At 39.0% G+C, this 26727-nt stretch overlaps 1 protein-coding gene across 2 annotated transcripts in view; it reads right to left on the bottom strand.

The window, feature by feature from the left end:
• Positions 1–26727, bottom strand: part of KCTD16 (potassium channel tetramerization domain containing 16) — a 335835-nt gene that overhangs the window by 173752 nt on the left and 135356 nt on the right. Inside the window, exon 3 of one of the 2 annotated variants that reach the window (XM_023550283.2) lies at positions 22169–22196. The exons of the other annotated variant lie outside the window; for it this stretch is intronic. Within the exon in view, the coding sequence (XP_023406051.1) occupies positions 22169–22196 (28 nt within the window). The remainder of the gene's footprint in view (positions 1–22168; positions 22197–26727) is intronic. 2 annotated transcript variants of the gene reach the window in all.

Raw genomic sequence — 26727 nt, 5'->3', positions numbered from 1 at the left:
GAGTGAGGGAGAGAAGGAAGGAGGAAGGAGGGAGGGGGAGGGAGGGAGGGGGAGGGAGGGGGGAAGGAGGGAGGGGAGGGAGGGGGGAGGGAGGGAGGGAGGAGGGAGGGAGGGAGGAAGGGAGGGGGAGGGAGGGGGAGGGAGGGAGGGAGGGGGAGGGAGGGGGGAGGGAGGGAGGGAGGGAGGGAGGGAGGGAGGGAGGGAGGGAGGGAGGGAGGGAGGGAGGGAGGGAGGAAGGAAGGAAGGAAGGAAGGAAGGAAGGAAGGAAGGAAGGAAGGAAGGAAGGAAGGAAGGAAGGAAGGAAGGAAGGAAGGAAGGAAAGAAAGCCTGCCCAATGGAGCACAGTTCTATTCTGACACACATGGCATTGCCGTGGGTCAGAGTCAATTCCAGGGCAGCTAGAAATACACGGATCCTGGAAATTTCCCTTCTTCTTCCTGGGCCTCTAAGCAAATGGATGTGGAGATCTATGTAATTGCCTGGTGAATTCACAACCACATTAGCAGACTTGTCTAAATGTCATATTAATGTGTGACTTTAACATTGTCTTTGACATAACTCTGACGGTGGTAACACAGGCTAAAATATGAGCAGAACTTTTCATTCTTCATTTCTTCCTTCTGCAAATATTTACGGAGCACTGTGCAAAGTACTGCAGGGATACAGAAATAAAAAGCACCATTCAACACGCAATTTACTTACCTTCTAGGTGGGGAGAGAAAAAAGTAAACCATTTTCTTACTTTAGAGGGCGATGCTATTGATTCTAATTGGGAATCTAATTGATGTAACTTTTTTTTGGAGAGCTAATCTACCAATGAGGAGCCCTGGTGGTACAGGTTAAGTGTGCAATTGCTAACTAGAAGCAGTTTGAACCTATCCAGTGACTCCACAGAGGAAAGACCTGACAATCCGCTCCTGTAAAAATAACAGTCTAGAAAACTCTATGGAACAGTTCTTCTCTGTCACCTGAGGTCACTATGGAGGCACCTAACAACAATCTACCTATTGCTGTCGAGTCGATTCAAACTCATATGACCCAATAGGACAGAGTAGACCTGCTCCATACAGTTTCCAAGGCCGTATACCTTCATGGAAGCAGACTGTCACATCTTTCTCCTGCAGAGCAGCTGGTGGGTTTGAACCAAAAACCTTTCGGTTAGCAGCCGAGCGCTTAACCACTGTGCCATCATGGCTTCTTAACAACAATTTATTAATATTAAATAGGCACGTGCCCTCTGACCCTGAAATCCCACTGCTTGGGATTTATCCTACAGACATACTCACATAAATTCACCAAGGGATTCTTTACTGCAGTTTTGTTTATAAAAACAAAACGCTGGAAACAATCAAATAATTAGAGGTCTGGGTAATTATAAATTATAAAACATCTATAAAATAGAATTATTTATTAAATAGCTGTTTAAAAGAATGAGGTGGATCTATATATGTATTAATAGAAATATATACGAAATACAGTAAATTTTTTTTTTCCACAGTAAATAAGAATCAGGGTGAAAAAATTGCCTAAAATATAATCTTTTGAGTATGGCTTTTGAAATCTTTTTATATTTGATTACATATAATCAGCAATATGCAAAATATACAAAAATGCCTCCTTATATACAAGAAAATGTTAATAGCAATTATCAATAAGAAGATCTGACATATGTATATAAAAACATTTAATAAAATGATTTATACATACAGTGTGGCAAGTGTACACAGCCTTATGCTGGAGGCCATGGAAACACAAGTTAGGGTTCTTGAATTCTAATGGGAAGGAGGGAGAGAGAAAGATTAGGAAAGTCATCCAACAAAGGTAACAGTTGAAGAAAGAGCAAACATTTGGCTGGCACCAGCAGGCAGAAAGGCAGAAAGATATTCTAGAAGTATTTTTGGGTAACTACTGAACCTTCACAACAAGTAAGAATAGACTCATAGCAAAGGGAAGGGCTCCATCTAGAACAAATAATTTCCAAATTTGATAAAGAACTAAAACATAACTCTTAGCTTCAGGTCACACCTCCGTCCAAACCAAAAAACCAAACCCACCGCCGTCGAGTTGATTCTGACTCACAGCTCTGAGAGCGCTAAATACTTCTCTAAGGAAAGCCTGTCACGGAAGGACCAAGAGGCACAATTCCCACCATTGCCAAAACTGCCACCACAGCTTCCTGCTCTAAATACTTTTGCTTCCAATAACAAATTCAAAGTGGATGGTTTAATTCCCTCACTCTATTATGCTCAGTTGTTCTCAAAACTCCCAACTTCCTCAGAAATCATACAATATTTAATTTTACTGTACCTTAATTATTTCAAGACGGGCCATAGGTGGCACAAATGGTTTGTGCTCAACTTCTCACTGAAAGATTGGCAGTTCAAACCCACCCAGTGGCTCCACAGAATAAAGGCCTGGAAACTTGTTTCCATAAAGGCTGGGGCCGAGAAAAACCTATGGAGCTCAGTTCTACTCTGTAACATATGGGGTCACCATGAGTTGGAATTGACTCAATGGCAATGGGTTTTGCTTGTTTGTTTTGTCTTTTATTTGGTATATTTAATTATTTCAAGCACATCAAAATCTGGCCATAACATTATACTGTAGGGACAAGAAAACTTTTGATTACAAGCACACATAATTGTTTTGTAGAGCCTATCATTACTAATGTGAAGAATTTATGAAACACTTTAAGGCCTGTTTTCTGAAATTCTTGGGTTAATTTCTTCTCCAAAAGAATTTCAGTGTCTCCCTCTCCCCCCTGACCATGAAGACCATAACTTGGGAACTATGATTTGGAGGCAGAAAAAAAATAAACTATGCCCTCCCACCCCCGACCTCATTGTTTTTTTTTTTTTTACTTTGAGTGAATCCAAACTGATTTTCAAACCAGGCAATAGCCTGGCTCAGAAGTATCCATAAAAATTTCATCGTGGTTGTCTTCAGTCAATAAGGGAATTTAAAAAAAGAACCCATTACCGTAGAGTCAATTCCAGCTCATAGTTACCCAATAGGGCAGAGTAGAACTGCCCCACAGAGTTTCCAAGAAGCACCTGGTAGATTCAAACTACCATCCTTTTGGTTAGCAGCTGTAGCTCTTAACCACTGCACCACCAGGGTTTCTGTGGGTGGTATATACTGAGACTAGGAGACACAATTAGCTATAAGGTCCAATTTGATCTGTGACACAAATGTTTCCACTTCAATTTTAATACTTTGGCTCACACACATTGAGTGGAGGTCGATAAGCTAGAGGCAAAATATTTCAACTCATCACAAACTAGAATACCTGATGGAAAAGGCTATAAGCATTAAAAAAAAAAAAAAAAAAAACCTTACAGTATAGATAGGCACGTGTTCCTCTAACAAATAATTATTTTGTATTTTTCTCCTTCTGTTCTCTCATCATTGCTGATCACATTGATATTCTATATTTACTGTTATTCTTTCAAAGTTAATTCACTTCATGGACTTTACTGTCATATATTTAAGGGTCCATCTTAGGGAGTTTTTGAAGACAGAAATCCCATGGTAACTGGTAGAAATATACAGTCACATATTTGTACCACTTGATGTCTTCCTTTAACAATTTCAGTTGTTAAATTGCCTCTGGTTGAACAACAAGATGAATGTGATTAATGTCACTGAATTGTGCATGTAAAAATGTTGAAACAGCAAATGTTTTCTCACATATATATTTACCACAATAAAAAATATAACCCAGTGCCCTTGAGTCTATTTTTTACGTATAAATAAAAAATATATACACATATAAAAACCCATTGCTGCCAAGTCAATTCCTACTCATAGGTACCCTATAGGACAGAGTAGAACTGGCCCATAGGGTTTCCAAGGGGAGGCTGGAGAATTCAAACTGTTGACATATATATATACATACATATACAAAGCTGCCTCGATGGATGACTTCAGTTCTATGACAGAACACTCCACCATATCATTAAAATAACAATAATTAAAATAATTTTATTGATTTTTATTATTATCATTTATTAATAGCCTACTTCTTTATAAATATGAAATGGGATACACATAAAAATATTTATATATTGCAGAGCCTCTACACAAATACTTTTATTCACTGAACAGTGTTTACTGAATGCCTACTATATGTCAGTCATTATTCTAGACACTGGAGATTCAGCAGTAAACAAGGCATAGTTTCCAAGTTACAGTCTTCACAGACAGGAGAAGGAAAGGACACAGGCAAGTCAACAGGCAGTTATGACACAATGTGACAAGGGTTATGATGGATGGGGAAGGTACATGGGCTCTGAAAGCTCATGGGCAAGCTGCCTCTGCAAGATGGCTTATCAGGGCGTCCCTCTGAAGGCTGACATGCCCAAGCTGAGACTAGAAAAAGAAGTAATGAGTAGATAAGCTGAAAGGGATAAAGAGAATAAGAAAAGAAGGAAATGAGAGTGTTCCAGTCAAAGGGAATAATTTGGACAAGACCAGAAATGGGAGAGCACATGGCACATAATTCTGTACAGCTTAAGCATGGAATCCAAGATGGGGAGGGAAAAGGCAGAGGAAGTAAGGAGGGTGGGTGAGAAGATGGAAGCAGAGGTCATGAAAGGCCTTTGAACCCTGTTGAAGGACTTAGATTTTATCCTGATGGCAATATGGAGTCATTGAAGGACGCGTATCAACATTGCAACATGATCAGCTCTCCCATGAGACAAAAGTGGTTCACCTGGAGTCAAAGAAACTACAGAGAAGTCAGTTAAAGAAATCAGGAATCTTGGCATAAGATAACAGCTTGGAAAAGAGTAGTGGCAAGGGGTTGAAAAGAACCACGTATGTGTGTATGCGCATGTGTGTATTTGCAGTAAAATTATCATCATTTTTCATCCAAGTAATCGGAGGGAAGAGGCCTGGTTTATAAAACTCTGTCATTGCACCCACAACCAGCATACAAAGACAAACTCTTAAACATGAAAATCTTATGTACATGTAATTTATTTTATTTTTGTTGTTTTTGAGACTATATGCAGCAGAATATACACCAATTCAACAATTTCAACATATACAATTCAGAGACATTGATTATATTCTTTGAGTTGTGCAACCATTCTTACCCTCCTTTTTGCAGTTGTTCTTTCCTCATTTATATAAACTCACTGTTCCCTACATTTCCTATCTAATCTTTTGAGTTGCTTTTGTCAATTTGATCCCGTATAGAAAGATCTTAAAAGAGCACAATGCTCAAAGTAGACATCTTTACTAGTTAAGCAAAACTACTATTTGGTTTTAAGAAAACTTCAGGGAATATTTCTGGTTTAAGGCTTAAAGAGTATCTCAGGACAATAGTTTCAGTGGTTCATCCAGCTATCATGGCTCCAAAAATCTGGATTTCATGAGAATCTAAAATTCTGTTCTATATTTTCCACCTTTTGATCAGGATTCTTCTATAGAATCTTTGACCAAAATGTTCAGTAATAGTAGCCAGGCACCATCCAGTTCTTCTGGTCTCATGACAAAGGAGGCAGTTGTTCCTAGAGGCAATTAGCCACACATTCCAGATCTTCCTCCCCTTCCTGACTCTCATTTTTCCTCTGTCGCTCCAGGCAAATAGAGGCCAACTGCTGTACTTCGAATGGCCACTTGCAAGCTTTTAAGACCCTAGGCACTACACAATGAATGAGGAAGTAGAACAGGACTGAACATGTTGCTAGGCCAATTAACTGGGCTGTCCCATGAAACCATGACCCTAAAACTCCAAACCAAGAACCTAATCCCGTGAGGTGTTTAATTTTATATAAGCAGCCTCAGCAGCTATTCTTTTTTTTCTTTTTTCTGGCTGTTGTGATAAATATATCTATCACACAACATTTGCCAATTCACCTTTTCATAGGTGTACAGTTTATTGACAGTAATTACATTAATCAGCTGTGCAAAAACTTTCATTCATCGAAAGACTTTACCAAAAAAGTGAAAAGACAAGCTACAACTTAGGAAACATATATCCAATAAGAATCCAATAACCAAAATATATATAAAACTTTGACAACAACAAAAAGGCAAATAACCCAATCAAAACTTGCAAAGGATTTGAGTAGACATTTCACAAAAAAGGACATTCAAATGGCCACCAAACACATAAAATGATGCTCACCATTATTAGCCATCAGAGAGTGCAAAATAAAACCCCAATGAGATATCATTTCACTCCCACAAGGATGACTAAAATAAAAACAAACAAAGAAATCAACAGAAAATAACAAATGTTGGCAAGAATGTGGGGAAATTGGAACCCTTATCCATTACTGGTGAGAATGCAAAATGGTACATCTGCTGTGGAAAACAGTGTAGTGGTTCCTTAAAAATCTAAAACTAGAAATACCGTATGACCCAGCAATTCCATTCCTAGGTATATATCCAAAAGAACAAAAGCCTTTTTGATGAGTGCTTTAGAAGTCCATTTGTCTGGTCGTTGCTAATAAATGGAATCATCCGATTGCTTCCTAGGGAGACGTTAAAGATGCCCATTGACTTTCAGCCTGCTCAGAAAATCCTGGTTGGAGTCTCAGGAACAATTTTGTTACATTTATGGTAAGTGTAGGAGAATGTGGGAGTTAGGGAGGGGGCTGGAGAGGAGACAGTGCGGTCTCTAACAACCACTTCTCCATAAACCACTCCCAGGTTTCAATCCATGGAAAGAGACTGACTTCGGAAGCAGGCAGGCAACAAAAGTCACACAGAACTAGCTTGCAACTAGTGCTGAGAAAAAAATTAGAGCATTAAGCCAGTTCCCTGAATCCCCAAACACAGCTGCTTTCATTTTAACAGTAGCGAAATCTTACGTACTACGATATGTAAAGACGTAACTGCAAACCGTTAGTGGAACAGCTCATACAACTTGAAGTCCCCAAAATAATTACCACAGCATCTACTCAGCGTGGAAAGGAGAGACTTAAGCAACACACTGCAGGTAAAATAATACATGTCAGGTTACTTAAAGCTTTGCGTGGAATTTGAGGACGAAATATTTATGACAATTCTTATTGCTTTAAATTTGATTCCTGATATGTCAAAGACAAAATAAAGTCAATTAATGACACAGAGTAAAGAATTAGGCAAAATTGAGGCATGTTGAGGCTTTAACAGTAGTGGTCATCTGGGAGAAATGGCATGTCAAATAAAGATGCAGGATTTTGGTTTCTTAAAAAAAAAAAAAAGTCAAAATGGAAGTTGTACAAAGTGAAAAGAAGAAACAAAATGGACATAGTCTCAGAAGCCAAAGAAGTAGCTATAAGGTGAGAATCCAACAAATATGGCTACTTTGTCCAGAATAGAGGCTGAAAAGAATGATAGAAAGGTTCTTGGTCTTAGCATAGATCATGAGAGATGATTTTCAGTTTTATGGGTGAGACTTGGTTTACAACACTGACACATAGCCTCGACCAGGGTTTTCAAAGCAGGGTTCCAGAAATGTCCTCAAAGTTATCCAAAGGTATAAATGCTTCCTTCAGTTCATGAGCAAATGGCACACTCTTCCCAATACTTTTATTTTTGTGTATGACTAAGGATTACTTACTAGTAATCTCCTAGTGGTTCGGTGGTAGAATTCTTGCCTTCCATAAGGGAGATCCAGGTTCAATTCCTGGCCAATGCACCTCAAGCGCAGCCATCACTCTCTGCCAGTGGTGGTTTACATATTTTTTGATGCTACACAGGTTTCAACAGGACTTCCAGACTAAGATGGACTAGGAAGTTAGGCCTGGTGATCTGCTTCTGAAAATCAGTCAGTGAATACTATATGGATCAAAATGGCCGAATCTCATTGTTCACAGAATCACCATGAGTCAGGGCTAACTCAAAAGCAGCTAACAACAATAACAATACAACATGATATTTATATATAAACAAAAAGCAACCTGTTATTAGTACTTAATAACCATTGGACTACAAATTACATGGCAAATCATGTACATACAGAGAACAGGAATTGCCTCAATTTTGAAACAGAGCACTGCTGTCAATACATTCATTCATTCAGCAAATATTTATTGAGTACGTACTATGTGCCAACCGCAGTGCTAAATGTAGGTGATACAGTGGTAAACGAAAATGACAGACTCTCTGACCTCATAGAGTCTGTGATCTATTGGCAAAATATATCAGTGTTGTCATAAATTGATCACGATTTTAACTTATATTACTACTAACCTTAATTATAATAAGTTGCTTTCAGTTAAGCTTTTTTTATCATCAATGTATTTGTTGTGTACTGTGTGTAGTGATGAAAATTTTAATCAATAGAAATTGGGCTTGTAATTTTTCTTTTTTTAATTTTTAAATAGTAGACTTTAATTCTTAGTCAAATATAAATCACTTAACACCCCTATTTCTTTTTTTTTTTCTTAATTGACTATTTATTTTTGGTGGCAATATACACAACCAAACATACATCTGTTCACAATTTCTACATGAACAGTTCAATGACCTTGGTTATATACATCACATTGCAACATCATTCTCACTATCTCTACCCATATTGTTTCATCACCATTAATCTAGGCTCTCTGCCCCTTACAGTTCTCATCTGTGCTTTAGATTAACTGTTGTCAAATTAAACTCATATAGATAATTCTTTACAAGAACGCTATGCTAAAGGCAAACCTTTTTAACAAATTGGGCTAAGCTATTGTTTAGTTTAATGCCATCTTCATGGGATAGTTTTGGTTCAAGGTTTAAAGATTATTTCCAAGCATTAGTTTCGGGGGTTCCCCAAATTTCAAAGGATTCTGTAAGTCTGCTTTCCATATGAGTTTAAAGTTATGTTCTGTACTTTTTTCCCTTTTGATCAGGGTTCAGTTGTTGGGTCCTTGCTTAAAACGTTCAGTAACAGTAGCCAGTATCATCCATTTCTTCTGGTCTCGTAATACTAGAGGTAGTAGGTTTTGGAGACAATTGGACCTGCAGTCCATTTCCTTTTCTGATTTCTGGGTCTCTTTTTTCCTCTGCTATTCCAGGGAAACAGAGACCAATTATTGTATCTTGGTTGGTCAGTCATAAGCTTTTAAGATTGCACCTGTATTTATAAATGCATGTATTTTACATATAACCCACCTACTCTTTCCCACCCTATACCCACATACCCATAGCAAGGTAAAATACATTGTCTTCACTAAGTTATTTTTCCACTGGAGAGTGGCAAAGGGTAGAGTAGATAACCACGGAGAACGTTACTCCTCAGTGTGGTCCAAAATATTTGAAATTCACCATTGTGAACAGGAGAAATAAGTCATCAGGTTCTGGTCTCAAGTGCATCATGCTTGTCAGTCCTGAGTATCAGAGGGGTCTGGGAATATTCATATTTAACAGGCTACCTGGGTACTTCTCAAACATTAAATTTTGAGGACTACTGGGGAAAAGTTCATCATCAATAGGGAAAACATCTGAGTAATTTAAATCCCTAACTGCAGCTGACAATAATGCTTCCCTCACCAGCCTGGCATCTCGCCTTATGGGTGCTGACCCAAGACAATGCTCTGACACCAAACATAGTTCCCTAGTGGTGATAGCATAAGACATGGAGTACTTTGCACAGAGAACTAGTCAGATATCTTCTCCTTTTTGTAGCAATGAATTGAAAAACTAGATTTATAATCATCATCCTATGAATGGGCTACAAAGAATTAATTGACAAAGGTCTCTTATTTCTGAGGAGGAGATGAACTTTATCCAGTCAACAAATATTACTGAGTACTTTCAACATTAGAGCTATGCTAGGAATTGGGTTAAAATTGCAAGTTAAGTTAGATGTGATCCTTACTCATACATGGGGAAGACATTCATTGATCAAATATTCATCTTAAAATATATATATAATTAAGCATGGATAGAAGTGCTATGTAAAAAAGAAATGCAGTTTTAGGGATACAAGTCTTTGAGACTGTATTAAAAAAAGAACCCTACTAGACTGTGGGGTCAGGGAAGTTTTAACCTGAATGAGTTATTCTTAAGCCTGAGGAATGAGGAGGAAGCAACTAGATAAAGGAGAAGAGAAGGGGAGGAAGAATCCCAGATGGACAGAATGATTTCGGTACTCAAACAAAATGTAACAGACTTGAAGGATTGGGCCAAAAAACCCTGCATAATTTAAAGTCAGTCATTTCATATCCATTGTTCAGATATAGTCTTTAAAAAATATGGAGCTGGGGCTAAAGGTCTATAAATAAGCCTACTCACAAAGTCTTCATGTTTGTTATCATCATCAACATCATTAACAATTATTGAGCACTTACTATACACCAGGCACTGTGTCTAGTTTATCTCATTTAATCATCACAACAACCCCCTGACATAAGGAACTCCTGTTATCTTCATCTCATGTATTGTTACCCTCATTTCAAGTAATCCCATTTCAAGAAGCTGAGTGACTTGCCCACAGTCACTTAGTAAGCAGTAGAACTAACATTTAAACCAGGCTACTCTGACTTCCAAATCTGTGTCTTTAATCACTATGCTATAATATATTGAGACCATTTAGAAGAAAGTCTTGGTATATGTGACAGCCACGAGAATATGCTTCACAAACTTCGAACAAAGGGAGCAAAAGTGACCAAGGGCCACAGGCGCTGCATTCCAAAACCCATCACTGCGTTTATGCAGAGGCCACACTTTCCATGGGTTGCTCCCAGCCAAGGGCAGGCAGCAGGGATACTAGGGTAGGTCAATTCCCAGGATACAGGACTCCTTTCACAGCTGACTTAGGCTTTGCCAAATTGAGGACACTTCCACCCGATCTTCCTTTCCTCTCTACCTCCCATGAGGTCATACTTGCATCATGGTCTAGTTATTCTCTCAGCCTTTTCCACTTCTTCCACGTCTTCTCTCATGGGCATTTTTCCCTAATGATATTCTTGTACATTTAATCCAGTTTGTCATCTGTTTCTTGGAGGGCCTGGACTAACAGAGTATGCAATAAAACATTTATCCAGTTGCCGTCAAGTCAATTCTGACTCATGGTGACCTCATAAGTATCAGAGTAGAACTCTACTCCATAGGGTTTTCAATGGCTGATTTTTTGGAAGTAGATCACAAAGCCTTTCTTCTGAGGCACCTCTGGGTGAATTTAAACCTTCAACCTTTCAATTAGCAACCAAATGAGTTAACCATTTGCACAATCCACAAACACCAATAAAACATTTAGATAACCAATAAAAGATGGTAGAAAAGAAAAAGTTCTCAAGGCTTTTTAGCATTCCAGCAGGTCCACTGTTTCATTAGCTACAGTATGGTGCTGAGATTATGGATTCTAATCCATTTATTTTCAATCTATTCCATTCTATCAATCTCAATTTCTCTGAGATTTTCTTAGTTTATACTTGCTGTCCTGTCATCTTTATCAATAGTCCCTCCTTTTCCCTCTCAAAATTGTACCCGGTGAAATGATGATGTCTAAAATTAACTTCAAAATAGTAGTAAGGGGTGGGGAGAGTCAGTGGGATGTGAATAAGGCAGGATTGGCCAATGGATAGATGGTTGTTGGAGCTCCATGACAGTTTCATAGGAGTTTATTATACTGTTTTCTCTACTCTTATATATTTTTAAAACCCTATTAAAAGAGATAAAAAAAAAAAGAAAAAAACTATTCTGATTTGGATGATACATTATATGGTCATCCTACCTCTAACCCAGGCCAGCTACTTACCTGTTCCATTACTTATAATGAAGATCTAGGGGTATGCATGCATGACTCAGTGCAAACCCATTCCAATTCTGGGTAACTCTTGAGATAAGGTAAGGTTTTTTTTTTTTTTTAATGTCTTGTTGTTGTAGTTGTTGCAAAGAACAGAAACCCAGCTCAATGGTTCAAGCAAGAAAGAAAATATTTTGATGATATAGTGGTTTTAGGCATGGCTAGATTCAGGGGCTTAAATTCTGCCATTGGGGATTGTATCAGGCCCTACTCTCTTACCCTTGCTTTTTTTGGTGAAGGTAAACATTCCTTTCACAGTGGCAAAATGGGTGTTAGGTGCCCCAAGTTTATGCTCCACCTTCTCATTACATATCTTTTCCTGATTGGTCTAGAAAGTCCTAGGATTATCTATGATTGAACCAACTCGGGCAAGCTTAAGGCAATCACAATTCCCAGGGATATGAAATATGCTGATGGGTCAGTCCTTGGTTTGCTGCCCAACTACAGATCTTGAAAGGTGTCCCCTCACAGAGTAAAGGGAGGGGTTATTCTGTATCAGGGTGCTATTAGCTATTACCAGGAAAAAAAGATAGAATGATTGTCCGTTGTCTACTACCCTTCTTTTCTGTCTAGGTTGCTGTTAACGGCCATCAAGTTGGCCCATACACAACAAAATGAAATGCTGCCTGGTTCTACACCATCCCCACGATTGGTTGTGGATTACCATCGTGATCCACAGAGTTTTCATTGACTGATTTTTGAAAGTAGATAGCCAAGCCTTTCTTCCTAGTCTGTCTTAGTCTGGAAGCTCTGCTGAAACCTATTCAGCATCACAGCAACATGCAAGCCTCCACTGAAAGATGGGTAGTGGCTGCACAAGAGGTGCATTCGCCAGGAATCCAATCCGGGTCTCCCACATGGAAGGTGAGAATTCTGCCACTGAACCACCAATGTCTTCTTCTATCTAGGTAAACCAAACAAAAAACCAGTTGCCATCGAGTTGACTGCAACTCATGGTAACCTCATGTATTTGAGAATAGAACTGTGTTCCGTAGGGTTTTCAGTGGTTGATTTTTTCAGATGTAGATTGCCAGGCTTTTCTTGCAAGGCATCCCTGGGAGGGCTCAAACCTCCAACCTTTCTAATTAGCAGCCAGGCACATCAACCATTTGCTACACCCAGGGATACTTCCTGTCTAGGTAGCAATTGCTAAATCATCATACAACTGAAGAGCAGATGTGTGTACATATGTGTGTGTGTGTCTGTGTATGTGTGTGTGTGTGCGTATTAGGTGAGGAGGCATGATTTTAAATTGTCTGATCACAAACTCGAGCTGATAAAAATATCCTGCTTACAGAGTTATTCTTATCCCTTGAGATTCGTTGTAAGTGACACAACTGCGCAAGATTTATATTGCCCCTATTCTGTCCCCTTCTTTATCAGCAGACTTTGTTTTGATTTACCTGTGTTTTTTAAAAATAAAATAAAATTGGATTTTTACCTCACTAATTAGGTACAATATACAGCTAATTGTGATAGCAAGGAGAGAGCAGAATAAAGGGGAGGTTTTTCAATACACGTATTATTCTTTCTTCCTCTGAGTAGACACGCTTGAAACTGAATTTTAAACACTTCAGCACTGGTGAAACAAATTAATAATGACTCAGACACAGAGGTGTTGCATATTATTCATGATCTTGAAATTATTAATGTAACACTGAGCCATTATTACCACATATTGCCATCAGAGTAATTAACACATCTTATCTAATAGAATAAGGCCGTCAAATCAAACTAAGAAGTAATTAAGTTACATAACTATACAGCTGAGGCAGAAAGATGCATGTCAAGTGAATTTAAAAATCGCAACCCAGCTAGGTGGATTTGTATAGCCAAGCAGGATGGTTAGTTCTTTACTGTCTAGTTTACATTGATAAATCACCTTATCAACATACTATGTTCTAGGTACCGTACACTATCAGGAGATTAAGGATTCCCTGGGTGTCACAAATGGTTAAGTGCTGGGCTAGTAACAGACAGGGTGGCTGTTTGAACCTACCTAGAGGCATCTCAGAAGAAAGGCCTGGTGATATGCTTCGAAAAGGTCACAGCCATGAAAACTCTGTGGAGCAGGATTCTACTCTGAAACGCATGGGGTTGCCATTAGTCAGAATCCACTCAATGGCAACTGGCTGATTTTTAGATGAAGGGATTAAAGTTATTATCAAACCCTAAGAATTCATAAGAACTACCCGATAGCGCTTCTTAAAAATTTCTCTTGGCTGGCGTCCCTCAGAAATTCTGATTCAGATGGCCTAGAATGAGCCCAGGAATCTGTATTTTTTAAGAAGCTTCCAGGTGACTTTGAAGCAGGTGATCTATGACAGGCATTTTGAGAATTCCAGAAGAAAGGTTTTCAAATATTCCTTCCCATTATCATGATCAATGATGAGATCATTGGCTTTCCTGCATGTGTTAGCAAGACTTTTGCCAGGAATTGGCACTTGCATTATATATGAAATGTCCATGGTCTCCATTATCTACTTATTGTCTGACCCATCTCTTCCCTGAAACTATCATGGCAAAAGTTAAAAACAAATGAAGAGACAAATAACCATCCTCATCTTTTAAGAAATGTCGCTCAGCTCTGAAATTATTCCACACTAACACTCAGGTCCTCTCACAGGGAGCAAATGAGTCACACAAAAGAAATCAGAATGTAAAGAACCATTCATAATCTCAACGAAACTAAGAAAAATCTATAATATGTTCTGCATCCAAATGTTTCCCTTTTTTGCCCTATGACTTCACAGAGTAAGGACTAATCATAGAAAATACATGTAGTCATAAAATTTAAAAGATTGCAATTGGGGTAAATTAGGAGCTACTGGTGTCCTGAGATTTCCCAAAGATCTGAGAGCTGCTTTCGAGAATGTAGCCAAATTTTATTTAGCAGATCGTGAGAGTTAATTAATATCTGGCCCGTTTCTACTGCCCTGGCTAATACATCAACGCACTTGGCATAGCACAGACACACTGTAAACACATGCGCCTGAATATAAAGCAAAAGGGGGGAAGGGGGCTACTTTTGCTCAACTTAAATGTATAACTTTGTAGTAATAAAAGCAAAATAGGCCAATAGCAATGGATAATATTTATTAATTCATTTGTGCACTCATATGTAAAATAAAAACTAAAAAAAATAGCCAACATAAAATAGTATAGTAATTTTGAAGAAAAAGGAGTCCTGGTGGTGCCACTTTCTCTCCCAGAAACAGTTTTTGATGCCGACTAGCACCCAACCAAAGATTTTGCCTTAGAGACTAAGGTGCGCCTGACCCAAGCCATGGTGTTTTCAATCACTTCATATGCATGTGAAAGCTGGACAATGAGTAAGGAAGACCAAAGAATTGACACTTTTGAATTATGGTGTTGGTGAAGAATATTGAATATGCCATGGACTGCCAAAAGAATGAACAATTCTGTCTTGGAAGAAGTATAGCCGGAAAGCTCCTTAGAAGCAAGGATGGTGAGACTATGTCTCACATAGTTTGGACATGCTATCAGGAGGGATCAGTCCCTGCAGAAGGACATCATGCTTGGTAAAGTAGAGGGTTAGCGAAAAAGAGGAAGACCCTCAATGAGATGGATTGACACAGTGGCTGCAATAATGGGCTCAAAAGCATATCAATAATTGTGAGGATGGCACAGGACCAGGCAGTGTTTTGTTCTGTTGTACATAGGGTCGTTATGAATTGGAATCAACTTGACGGCACCTAACAACAACAACAACAGCACCCAACTGAGGAGGCCTGGTGGTACAGTAGTTAAGCACTTGGCTGAAAACCAAGAGATTGGCCCACCCAGCGACTCCACAAGAGAAAGGCCTGGCGATGTGCTTCCATAAAGATTACAGCCAAGAAAACCCTATGGAGCAGTTCTACCCTGTAACACATGTGGTGGGTATGAGTCAAAATTGACTCAAAGGCACCCGACAACAATTTTGAAAAAGTATCTTATTTCGCTTTCCATCAGAGTCTTCACATGGCTCCTCTGCCATTTGTGTCTTTGTGACCATCGGAGAGAGCCACTTTTCAAGTCAAGCAACACAGCTCTCCAAAGTAATTGGCATTCTCATAAAAGTTATTTGATATACAGCACTGTTTGGGTCAGCATATAATGAGGTTCCTGGAAATTTTATTATCTGCCATGACATCACGTTCTCACAACATTGAGAGTGACGGTGAGAGAAAGCGTGAGATGAGAACTTAGAAGAAGAGACGAGAAGTTGGGCTTCTGTTGGGACTTGTGAGACTTTACAACACGCTGGTGTTGGCTAAGCAGGCAAGTACTGACATAATTTATTGAATGCGTGCATGATACTGGCAGCATGAGCATCACAGCAAAGGTAATTGAGCCAACCTTTCACGTGTTAAAATTTTTTTTACCACCTTAGGGAAGTCATGTGGAACTAGAAATAAATTCTCCAACATAACTTTTAATATTTATTATGTAGGAATCCACAGAGGTACCCTTGAGGCCATGGGATGTAGTGGCAGAACCACTAGCTGTGTGACCCTGCGCAAGTTATCTTCTATGCCTCAGTTCCTCCATCTGTAAAATAAAACAAAATAGCACCTTCTACAGGTCAGAATCAAGTAGAATATTGTATGTACAACTCCTGGCACAATGACTCGGCAAAAATAGGCATACAATACATTTTAGTTATTATTCCTATTTTTATTATTCATCCCAATAAGTATCTATGAAGTGCCTACTCTCTATCAGGAACTATGCCATATCACAGTGTTTCCCACATTTTAGTTGGTGGAATAGCATCTTAATTATTCGAGCCATTCCCTCATACGGCCTTAAATACTATTTTCTTAGAATTTCCTTTAAACTTTGAATACCCACTTTAGCCTCCTTTTAAACATCCAACCTGTGAAGATACAGGTTTAGTGTACTAATTTTATTTTTTCCTAACAGCTATTAAAATAAATATATGACAATTAAAAAGTTTAAATGTTTATCTGTGAGCCATCTAAAATCATCAGTGGTACACGTGTTTCACTTCGGGGAACATCCCAGTAAGGAATACAAAGATGGTCTCTCCATCCTCAAAGAGCTTCCCTTTCTTTGTGAAGGAGTCCTGCAAACACACAGGGCAGGCAGAGGCATGTGCTAAGAAGCATTTAGGCTCCAGCTGCCAGGCAGGGTCAATGAGATGGAAAGCCTGGCGGAATGGCGACCTCAGAGAAACATTTCTGAATGTGAGCAGGCTGCATAAAACTGATGGGAGAGTTCAGGCTTCCCTTTAATGAGTCTGAAAGTGGCAAGGTAATGCAATTACTTACTCTAACAGAGAGCATCTGCTGTGGCTCCTTAAGAGTCACATTATGCACGCAGACCAGTATCTGCTGAGGATACATTGTGCCTAATGAAAAAAACCCACAGGTTTCTTCACCATCACCTGTCTGTCGCACAGACATCTCTTACTGCTTTATACGATAGTCTCATTGACAATGTATTGTGAATAAAATACTATCCACATCAAACAAGTTAGATCAAAGTCTGTGGTAATATATACAGGTACTCCCTCATCTATGATGTATTCGAGTTACAACGACCTGCACTTACGACTGTCCTTTTTTTTTTTTTAACAGCTTATCATTAGTAATACGTGCTACGTGCAATGTTGCAGCATGTAATTTTCTGTGTTACCATTCTCATGCCAATCCCCAAAGGCAAATAAAGGTTGGATTTATAAAGATACTTATAATAAAAGGCAATAATAATGAAAACTAAAAAGAAAAATGAGGTATTCGATTTACATCAGAACTGACTTAGGGGAGAGTCGTTGGAATGGAACCCTGTCATAAGTAGGGGACTTCCTGTACATAAAACCCTCCTCTTAGGCCCTAGCTGCAAAGGGAAGATAATAACAAAGTCATGAACGGGCAACTTGGGGCTGTGCTTTTGATCCCCCTTTCAAGGCTAGAAAGAGATTTGTAAGGATGACCACTGCAAGAAGCCTCCTTCTCCTTTATTCTACCCCAACTGGGCTTGAAAGGAAGCTTTGCACAGCCAGAAGAACGCATTGCAGCTAGCGAACATACATGCCTTCCAGTCTCAGCATTGGTGGGAGACCAAGTGGAAAACATGTACACCCCAGATTATTTGTTCACTTGTTCAGCAAGTATTTGTTGATCATTATTATTCACAGAGGATGGGGATAGACTCTGGGCAAATGCAGACAAATAAAACTCCATCTCTGGCCTCTTGGATTTCACAGGAGAGACAAACAAGCAATAGCGTAATAGCAAAACTGTGCAGTACATGCTATAATAGGTATACGATGCACTGTCTGTTGAGGAGAGCACAAGGAGGGCAGAGAAAAGGAACTCATCGGCTCTGCTTTAGGAGATAAGAAGTCCAAGAAAGGATTGGAGAAAAGAGAGAACGAAAAAGGGTTTGAAGGGATTTTCTCAGTGGGGTAGCAAAGGAGAGGGTGAGAGTAATCTTTCCAAGAAGAGGAAAGAACTACACGGGAATTGATGCCTGAAACATCATGGAAGGTTCAAAGCCTGGTAGGTTGCTTGGGTAAATGGTGAGGCAGAGACTAGATCATATAGAGCTTCTTAGGCCATGTCAGTAAGTTTAGGCTTTCTCTGGTGGACCGGTGGTTCCCATAGTATGCTTGTTATGGATCGAATTGTGTTCTCCCAAAAGATGTTGAAGTCCTAACCCTTGTACATGTGAACATTATCTTGCTTGAAAATAGGGTCTTTGAAAATGGTATCAGTTAGATTAACATGAGGTCAAGCTGAAGTAACGTTGTTCCTAATCCTATATGACTGGTGTCTATATCAAAGAGAAGATATGCAGAGACAGGGAGACAAAGGAAGGATACCATGTAATGCTGCAGCTGCAAGCCAAGGAATGACTAGAGCTACCAGAAGGTAAGAGAGCAGGGAACAGGCTCTTTATCAGAGCCCTCAGAAGAAATCAACATGGCTGATACCCTGATTTGAATTTCTAGTCTCTAGAGCTATGAGGCAACAAATGTCTGTTCTTACAAGCCACCAGTTTACATATTTTGTTACAGCAGCCCTTGAAAACTATTATAATGCTGATTCCTGGGTCCTCATCCCCAGAACTTCTGAGGCCCAGAAACCTGCATTTTAAGAAGTAGCCCAGGTATTTTCTGGTAACAGGTGGTCTGTACAGCACACTTTGAGAAACACTGCTATTGATAAAACAAGTGAAAATAACAGCACTTTCTCTCAAAAGCAGTTCTTAATGTCTAGATTTATGTGATTAATTACTTCAAGTGTCTGCTTCATTTTACAAGTGTTGGCCCAGTCTCATGTGAGTGGCTTTAGAATATTTTCTTCCTGAGAAATTCACCGTACTCTTTAATGTTCGTGTTTTTGAAGACTCGGTTGCCAAGATGAACTGAAATAAGCGATATATACAAATTTACATGCAAAAAATGAAAAAGAAGCAAGCAAAGAGGCTTTAATAAGCACACACTTCTAGATGAAAGGGCATGGAAAGAAAGCAACAGATCCCCTTCAGAGAGTGCCTTTGGCATGCCACTTCTAAGCACGCTAGGTAACTCCACTACTGTACCTGGTACTACAGAAGCTCTCTTCACTGATCTTGACTTTTTCAATTTATCTACAGGCTCTATTCCCCTCAATGAAATGCTCAGGCTGATGCGCAGGACAGCCAAGTGTTTAGAGAAGTACGCCCCAGACACATCTGACCTCACCTATTGTATCGTGTGCTAACAGAAAATCAGCTGTTTTTGTCCCAACACTGCTTAAAGCCAATTTTGCATCTGATATTGTAATGGCTCAGTTTTTCTTTAAAAATTACATGAACTGATAAAATATAAGAACAAAAAGAAAAAGAGTTGTTTCTACTAAAACTAATTACCTTGGGAAGATTCCACAAAGGAGACTTAAAAAAAAAAAGAAACCCCTCTAGCATTTACTTATTAAGTTATAATAATTGAAAATTTTATTGTGGGTGTGGTTTATTTAATAAAGACTAAGGCCAATTAGTGTAGCCATTTTCAATTGATGTTGCAGCAATGATTAGGTAATTAATGTACATATTAAATTAATATAAAATGTTTAAGGCATGCATAGTTCATCTTTCATGATCTCCTTTAACTTATTCAATAGCGCTCCCAGTGGTGAGCCTTGATCCAGTTTAATACATGTAGTAATTAGAACACAGAGGTAGGAGTTAGGCTACCAGGGTTCACAGTCTGGCTTCACTACTTACTATTAGTGTAGCCTTGTACAGGCTACTTAACGTTTTGTTCCTCAGGTCCTTCACGTACTAAATGGAGAAATGATGGTCCCTACTTCATTTCTAATTATTGTGAGAAATAAGCTTAGCTTTACATGTAGTGGAACCCTGGTGGTGTAGTGGTTAAGAGCTATGGCTGCTAACCAAAAGGTCTGCAGTTCAAATCCACCAGGCGCTCCTTGGAAACTCTATGGGGCGATTCTACTCTGTCCTATAGGGTCGCTATGAGTCGGAATCTACTCAACAGCAGTGGGTTTGGTTCTGGGTTTTACATACAGCACTTAAAAAATATATATGTTATTTTAATTTTTATTATCATCATTATAATATTTGAAGTGAGACTGCAAGTGTCGTGGATTGAACTGTGTCCCCCAAAAATGGCTAGGTCATGATTCCCAGTATTGTATAATTGTCTACCATTTTGTCATCTGACGTGATTCCCCATGTGTTGTAAATCCTATCACTATGATGTAATAAGATGGATTAGTGGCAATTATATTGATGAGATCTACAAGATTTGATATTGTCTTAAGCCAATCTCTTTTGAGATATAAAAGAGAGAAGCAAGCAGAGACATGGGGACCTCACACCAACAAGAAAGCAGTACCAGGATCAGAGCACATCCTCTGGACCGGGGTTTCCTGAGTGGGAAGCTCCTGGTCCAGGGGAAGATTGATGACAAGGATCTTCCTCCAGAGCAGAGAGAGAAAGTCTTCCCATGGAGCTGATGCCCTGAATTTGGACTTGTAGCCTACTAGAACGTGAGAGAATAAATTTCTCTTTGTTAAAACCATCTGCTTGTGGTATTTCTGTTATAGCAGCGCTAGATGACTAAGACAGCAAATAACATCCATTTTCTACTTTATATACTTATCAGTTGTATACTTATCCATTACTTAAATTTGTATAACAAGCAGTATATCACTTATGCTTAGAAAAAAATAAAGATACTTCCAGCTTGGAAATAAGTGAGAAAAAAGAAAGGGACCTTTAACATAAATAAATAAAAACATTCAGAGTGTATGTTTATGCACATTTAAATTTGCTCAGGGATGATGATCCACAGTGGAATTTACTGGAAGAAGGGGTCAGGAGAGGGTGTTTGGTGATGACTCTAATGTTCCAAATTTAATCACATGATGTTGGAGGCATCATGAAACATGTTCTTCATGAAACATGGGTCTGCCCACCATGGCATTTACATTGTGGCGATGCTTTTGTCTTTAAAATATCTTTGACTAGCAGGACCCCAAACAGACAACCCAAAATGCAGAATGATTAGTCTAATAAATGGCAAAAGTCTGGACATTTCCACGAGCCACAAAGATCACCATAGTTTTTAGAACAAATCTATCTGTTATTACCAGCACTTCAAATCCACCAGCTTCTCCTTAGAAACCCTATGGGTCAGTTCTACTCTGTCCTATAGGGTCGCTATGAGTTGGAATCGACTTGATGGCAACTAATGTGGTTTGGTTATCTTAAGACACCCATACAATTTATCACAGATCTCTACTGAAGCTGTAGTAGAACAAAAGCTTTGGCAGGAAGGGAAGACAGAGATATAAGAAAAAAGGTGGGGTTCAGCTCTTTTTATTAGTCTATTATTCAGAATGAAATTCCCAAGGTTTAAATGTGCTATTTTTCATTTTATACTATGTGCCGCATGTGTGTACATGTGTGCTTGTGCACACATGTTAAGAACATTTCAGCATATGACAAAAAAGTGTTGTGTACCCAAATAAAATTATAGCTTCTCTACTTTTAAGGGAAGTGAAACTAAGCTAAGAGCATAGCCAGATTTCTTTCATATATAATCCTGACACCATTCCATCCTCTAGTTTCCCCATCCCCAATAAAAAGCCCAAAGTGCCTAACATGAAACAAGCTGAGTGATACCCAGAGATTGGACACAGGGTACTCTCGGAGTTCATGGTCCAGTCTTCAGCAACAGTTTTGCTACGGGGCTGCCTGAACAACCTCTCCTAAACTAGAGCAGAATGTATGCTTTTGTGGTCCTTCACCAAGTGTGTAGACTCCAAGAACGACAGATGACACAGCCTGAAAACTCATTATGTGAGAAATTTCCTCTGCCAGAACTTTTAAGTACTCCCAAGACAGCTATGGTTTATCTCAATTTGCTGTGGTTGAGCTTTCCCAGTGTTCCCAAAGTACTCATGTCTCCCAGTCTCCTTTTCTTTCTCTGTCTGACTCTTTCTCTCACACACATACACACAAAGTACTTCCATTAGCCCCAGATACTTTACTGTTTGTATTAACCACCTGCATTCGTTAATAAATTTGGCAATTACCAAATTTCTTTTGTTCAATGTGAAATGAAAGTGAGAAGGAAATTATTCAGGCAATTCCAGTCCTTCCTGTGATTCTGTTAAATTAATACATTTAACTGCATAGAACCCAGTATCAGACTAATTCAAAATCCACTATGTACTGCTGTATGGTCTTAAAAAAATTAAGTGATCTCTTTACACCGCAGTTTCTAGTCTGTAAAACGCAGAAATAATAATAACAGCTACTTCAATGCGTAACTGTGATGATAAAACAATACATACCAAACACCAACTCTGGGGTCCTTTCAATGTGAAAATAATTGACAGTGCCTGGTGTGCTGTGGGCCCTCAATAATTGCTAATTATTATTACTACTACTATTACAACAGCAGCTACTATAACAACTACAATTTAGAACAAAAATACTTTAGGAGGCTCTAAGTCCAGATCGACTACCCATATGAATCACAACTCACCACTATGAGGATGTCGTAATCTTAAAAAGGACAAACATCACCCCCGGTTTCCAATCAAGGTAGGGTAGCACCGTCAATCTGTTTTAACCACATCTTAGGTGTCATCATTTTGAAGTAAAAGCATTCATAAATCTGAAGCAGTTGTCCCTGCTATCCAAGTTTTAAAAAATGGTAGCTATAGTTTCTAAATCCTTGAGCTACTCTCTGATAACAAAACTGATGGTGGGTTTAGTGTGTTTATGTGCTATCATTGGCAGCAACTGAAAACTCATTCATGCAACAGAAGCCCCAAAGCCATTACAGTAAAACATCTGTCTATAGCTTAAGATACTGCAAACGGGCTGCATTTGGCAGAAGATTTCTGTTGGCAAGAGACTAGATTTTATGAATGGTTATGTCTAGCTACAGATGGATGCTATATGAATCTGACCCATTAATGCCAATGTGCTTTTTTTTAATTTCAGCATATTTGATATTTCTACTTTTTGTTCTCTACTAGTCTCTCATCACAGCCATCTAAAACAAAACCCCAAAATATTCCCACTCACCATCACCACCAATTCAAAAGAATCTTTTGTCAACTTTTCTCACTATTCCAACATTGCCCTGAATGTAGGCTATAACTGTACTGCCACGCTTTTTATAACTTTTTTTCCTTCACTCCTTTTTTATCTTTCCAGCCTTCTACTATCATTAGCACTCTTCTTTCCTACCTACACTTTTTGACTTAAGGCGATTAGTGGAAGTATAATTATTAAAAACTTCCTAAAAGATTGCTTAGGAAGACATATGTGACAGCTTTTCTTAAGAATCAAAACATGTTTCTTTTGACTTGTCACTTCCCCTCACAGTGTTGCCATTGTGTTTTTATAGAGAATTTCAACACCATTCCAAATGCCATGAGAAGTGCGAGGAAAAGGGATAAACAGGAGCCCTGCACAGCCCTTTCCAAGGGAGGGCCCTGGAGCACTTCGCCAATGATGGATTATTTTACCTCTCCCTAGTGAGCCCCTTCCCGTTTGAAAAAGAAAAATACATATATATTTTTTTCTTCTTCTGTGTGCTCATTTTCCCCTTGAAATTAGTCTGCAAGTACATTCCATTTTGAGACAATATCAATACAGTAAACCAGCGGAACTAAGACCTTAAAATAGACCTGGATTCCCTTCATAGGCAGAGGCAGAGTTCCTCGATGGGAAGGGCTTAGGAACAGCAATCCGACTGGAAATGGGGGAGGGGACTGATGTTGAAGCCGCATTGGAATAGCATACATTTCATTTTTATTTCAATTCTACGTATTTCATCAGGGGATGAACGGTAAAGATGAAGGCTGATGGACATTACAGGGCTAATGCATCGCTCTGCCAGCCTGTGGCTCATCTACTGTGGACAGGCTACCCTCGGCGAAGAGCGAAAGCGTGGAAACGAAGAATAATCAGTTGTCACCCTTGCCAGATTGAAATGCATATCCCTTTTCTCTGTTTTGGAATAATCTGAAACAGTCTAAACTCTAACAGGGCAGACTATATGTGTTTTTGTGAACCAAACCCATTGCCATCGAGTCGATTCCCACTCATAGTGACCCGATAGGACAGAGTAGAACCGCCCCATGAGACTTCCAAGGAGCGGCTGGAGAATTCAAACTGCCGACTTTTTGGTTAGCAGCTGTGGCTCACCATAGCTCTCAACCACTGTGCCACCAGGCCCTTTATAAATATTTGCTGAATGGAGCCGAATCAGAGTCTCAGCACATCTGTGGCAAAATAACTTTACAATATATATGTTCAGTAGCTTTAAAAGTTATACCAGCAATGTAATGTATCTTAAATATTTCAAAATGCTTATTAATAGAAAATACATTTTAAGATTTGATAGAAGGAGTGAAGAAGCACTGCCACATGTACAAGGTAGATGAACCTTCACAACGTTATGCTGTATGAAAGCAGCCAGACATAAAAGGTCATGACCCATTTATGTGAAATAGCCAGAAAAATCCTTTGAGACAGGAAGTAGATTGATGCCAGGGGTTGAGGGGAGGGGATAATGAGAGCAGTTGCTTAATTGGTACAGGGTCTCCTTTGGGGGTGATGGAAATGTTTTGGAACTAGATAGAGGTGATGGTTGTACGACATTATCCATGTACTAAATGCCACTGAGTTGTACACTTTAAAATGGTTAATTTTATGCGATGTGAATTTCACCTTAATTTTACACACATGTGTACACACACGTAAACATTTTTAAAATTTGAAAGATAATTCTCCCAGGCTTTTGTTAAAATTTTGTTAGTAAGATTAGACGTGATTTTTTTCTTTTATTTTCTTTCTTGTATCTGTACTTTCTGCCTTAAAAATACCATTAAATGTGTATTCCTGAATAGTTTTTAGAAGTTTATAATTTTTAAAAAAAAATATTTCTGCTACAGATTCTAAGATTCTCTAACCACCAAAAACTTGTGGTGAATATCCTGCCTGAGTCCATATATCTGTCTTTACATTTGTATTTGTGTCTGTATCACTCTATACCTATCTTTGGAAAACAACCTGCTGCTTATGAAATAAATATCATAAACGACTTTCTACATCACATCATTTTTAATGGCTTCATGGTATTTATTCCTTGGAATAGATACTTCATAACTAACCGCTACTACACTCTTGTTTAGTTAGGGTCCCGATTATCAACAGCACTGTGATGGACATTTATCTACAGCTATTTCTTTATCTCTTTGCATGCATCCCTAATTATGGTTTCAGCATAATTCCTAGAAGTAGGATGTCTGGATCAAAAGGTGGGCACATTTTAAAGAACAATCATAGAGTTAGATACTATTATCGTTTCCATTTTATGGGTGGGGAAATTGAGTCTCAGAGAGACTGGCTTCTCAAGAGCTTGAGGCAAATCTCAGAAGACCAAATTGACCTAGCTTGCCCACACCTAAGCCAACTGATGGCAAGGGAGATGGAATTACCATGACTGGCTTGGGGTGGGAAAGATCACAACCAACCGATACTGGGAAATCAACCCTGATACACTCTATGCTGCTCTTAAAAAGACCAGGATGCCACCACTGAAATCTTGTGAGGAAAAGTGCCTTCTCTGACTGTGAGGAATGTACTTTCCCACTCCCCAGAGCTGTCTACCAGGAATAAACATCAGGTGGAAATAGGAGCAAAGGTTGGCAGAAGGGAATAGATTCCAGAGGTCTTTCAGTGCATTTCAGTTTTGATAATTTTTTAATTCTCACCAACCAATTCAGCATTACCCCCTCATAAACAGCCACGGTAAAGATGGGAATAGGAAAAAATACAGCCAACTCAATCAGCTTGGCTCTAAGTTTAGGGTACGCTCTGTCTACTGGACAGGGTTAGTCATAGGAATCTGACTTTAATATTTAATCACTAGGATGGCATGATAAGAAAGAAAGAAGGAAGGGAGAGAGGGAGGGAGGGAGGGAGGGAGGGAGGGAGGGAGGGAGGGAGGAAGGAAGGAAGGAAGGAAGGAAGGAAGGAAGGAAGGAAGGAAGGAAGGAAGGAAGGAAGGAAGGAAGGAAGGAAGGAAGGAAGGAAGGAAGGAAGATTATGTTTCTCCAGTTTAAAACAAAGCACATTTTGGAAAAATGTCATAAAAGACTGAAAAAATTTCACAAATTATTTTTAAATATACACTATGACATGCATAACTAAAAATAAACTACAGGGTATACAATTTTTCCTGCCCTCCTCCCTCCTCCCACCCTTCTTCTGTCTCCATGGTCCTCAGTTAGTCCCAAGGAAACAAATTTCCCAAATAACTGTGTCTCTGCATATCCCCCTAACCATACCCCAAACTGATCCATGTCTCTTAGGATTTCTTCGGGACTATCTTGAACCTAGGTCCAGTGTGTGAGTTAAATAAGAAGCTATGGCATTTTGGATTGACTAAGCAGATGCATAGCATCCAGGTTATGCTTTTATGGTCTATTTCT

Source organism: Loxodonta africana, chromosome 2, assembly GCF_030014295.1.
Source record: "Loxodonta africana isolate mLoxAfr1 chromosome 2, mLoxAfr1.hap2, whole genome shotgun sequence".
Lineage (NCBI taxonomy): Eukaryota > Metazoa > Chordata > Mammalia > Proboscidea > Elephantidae > Loxodonta > Loxodonta africana.
This window is presented reverse-complemented; position numbering and strand designations above follow the sequence as displayed.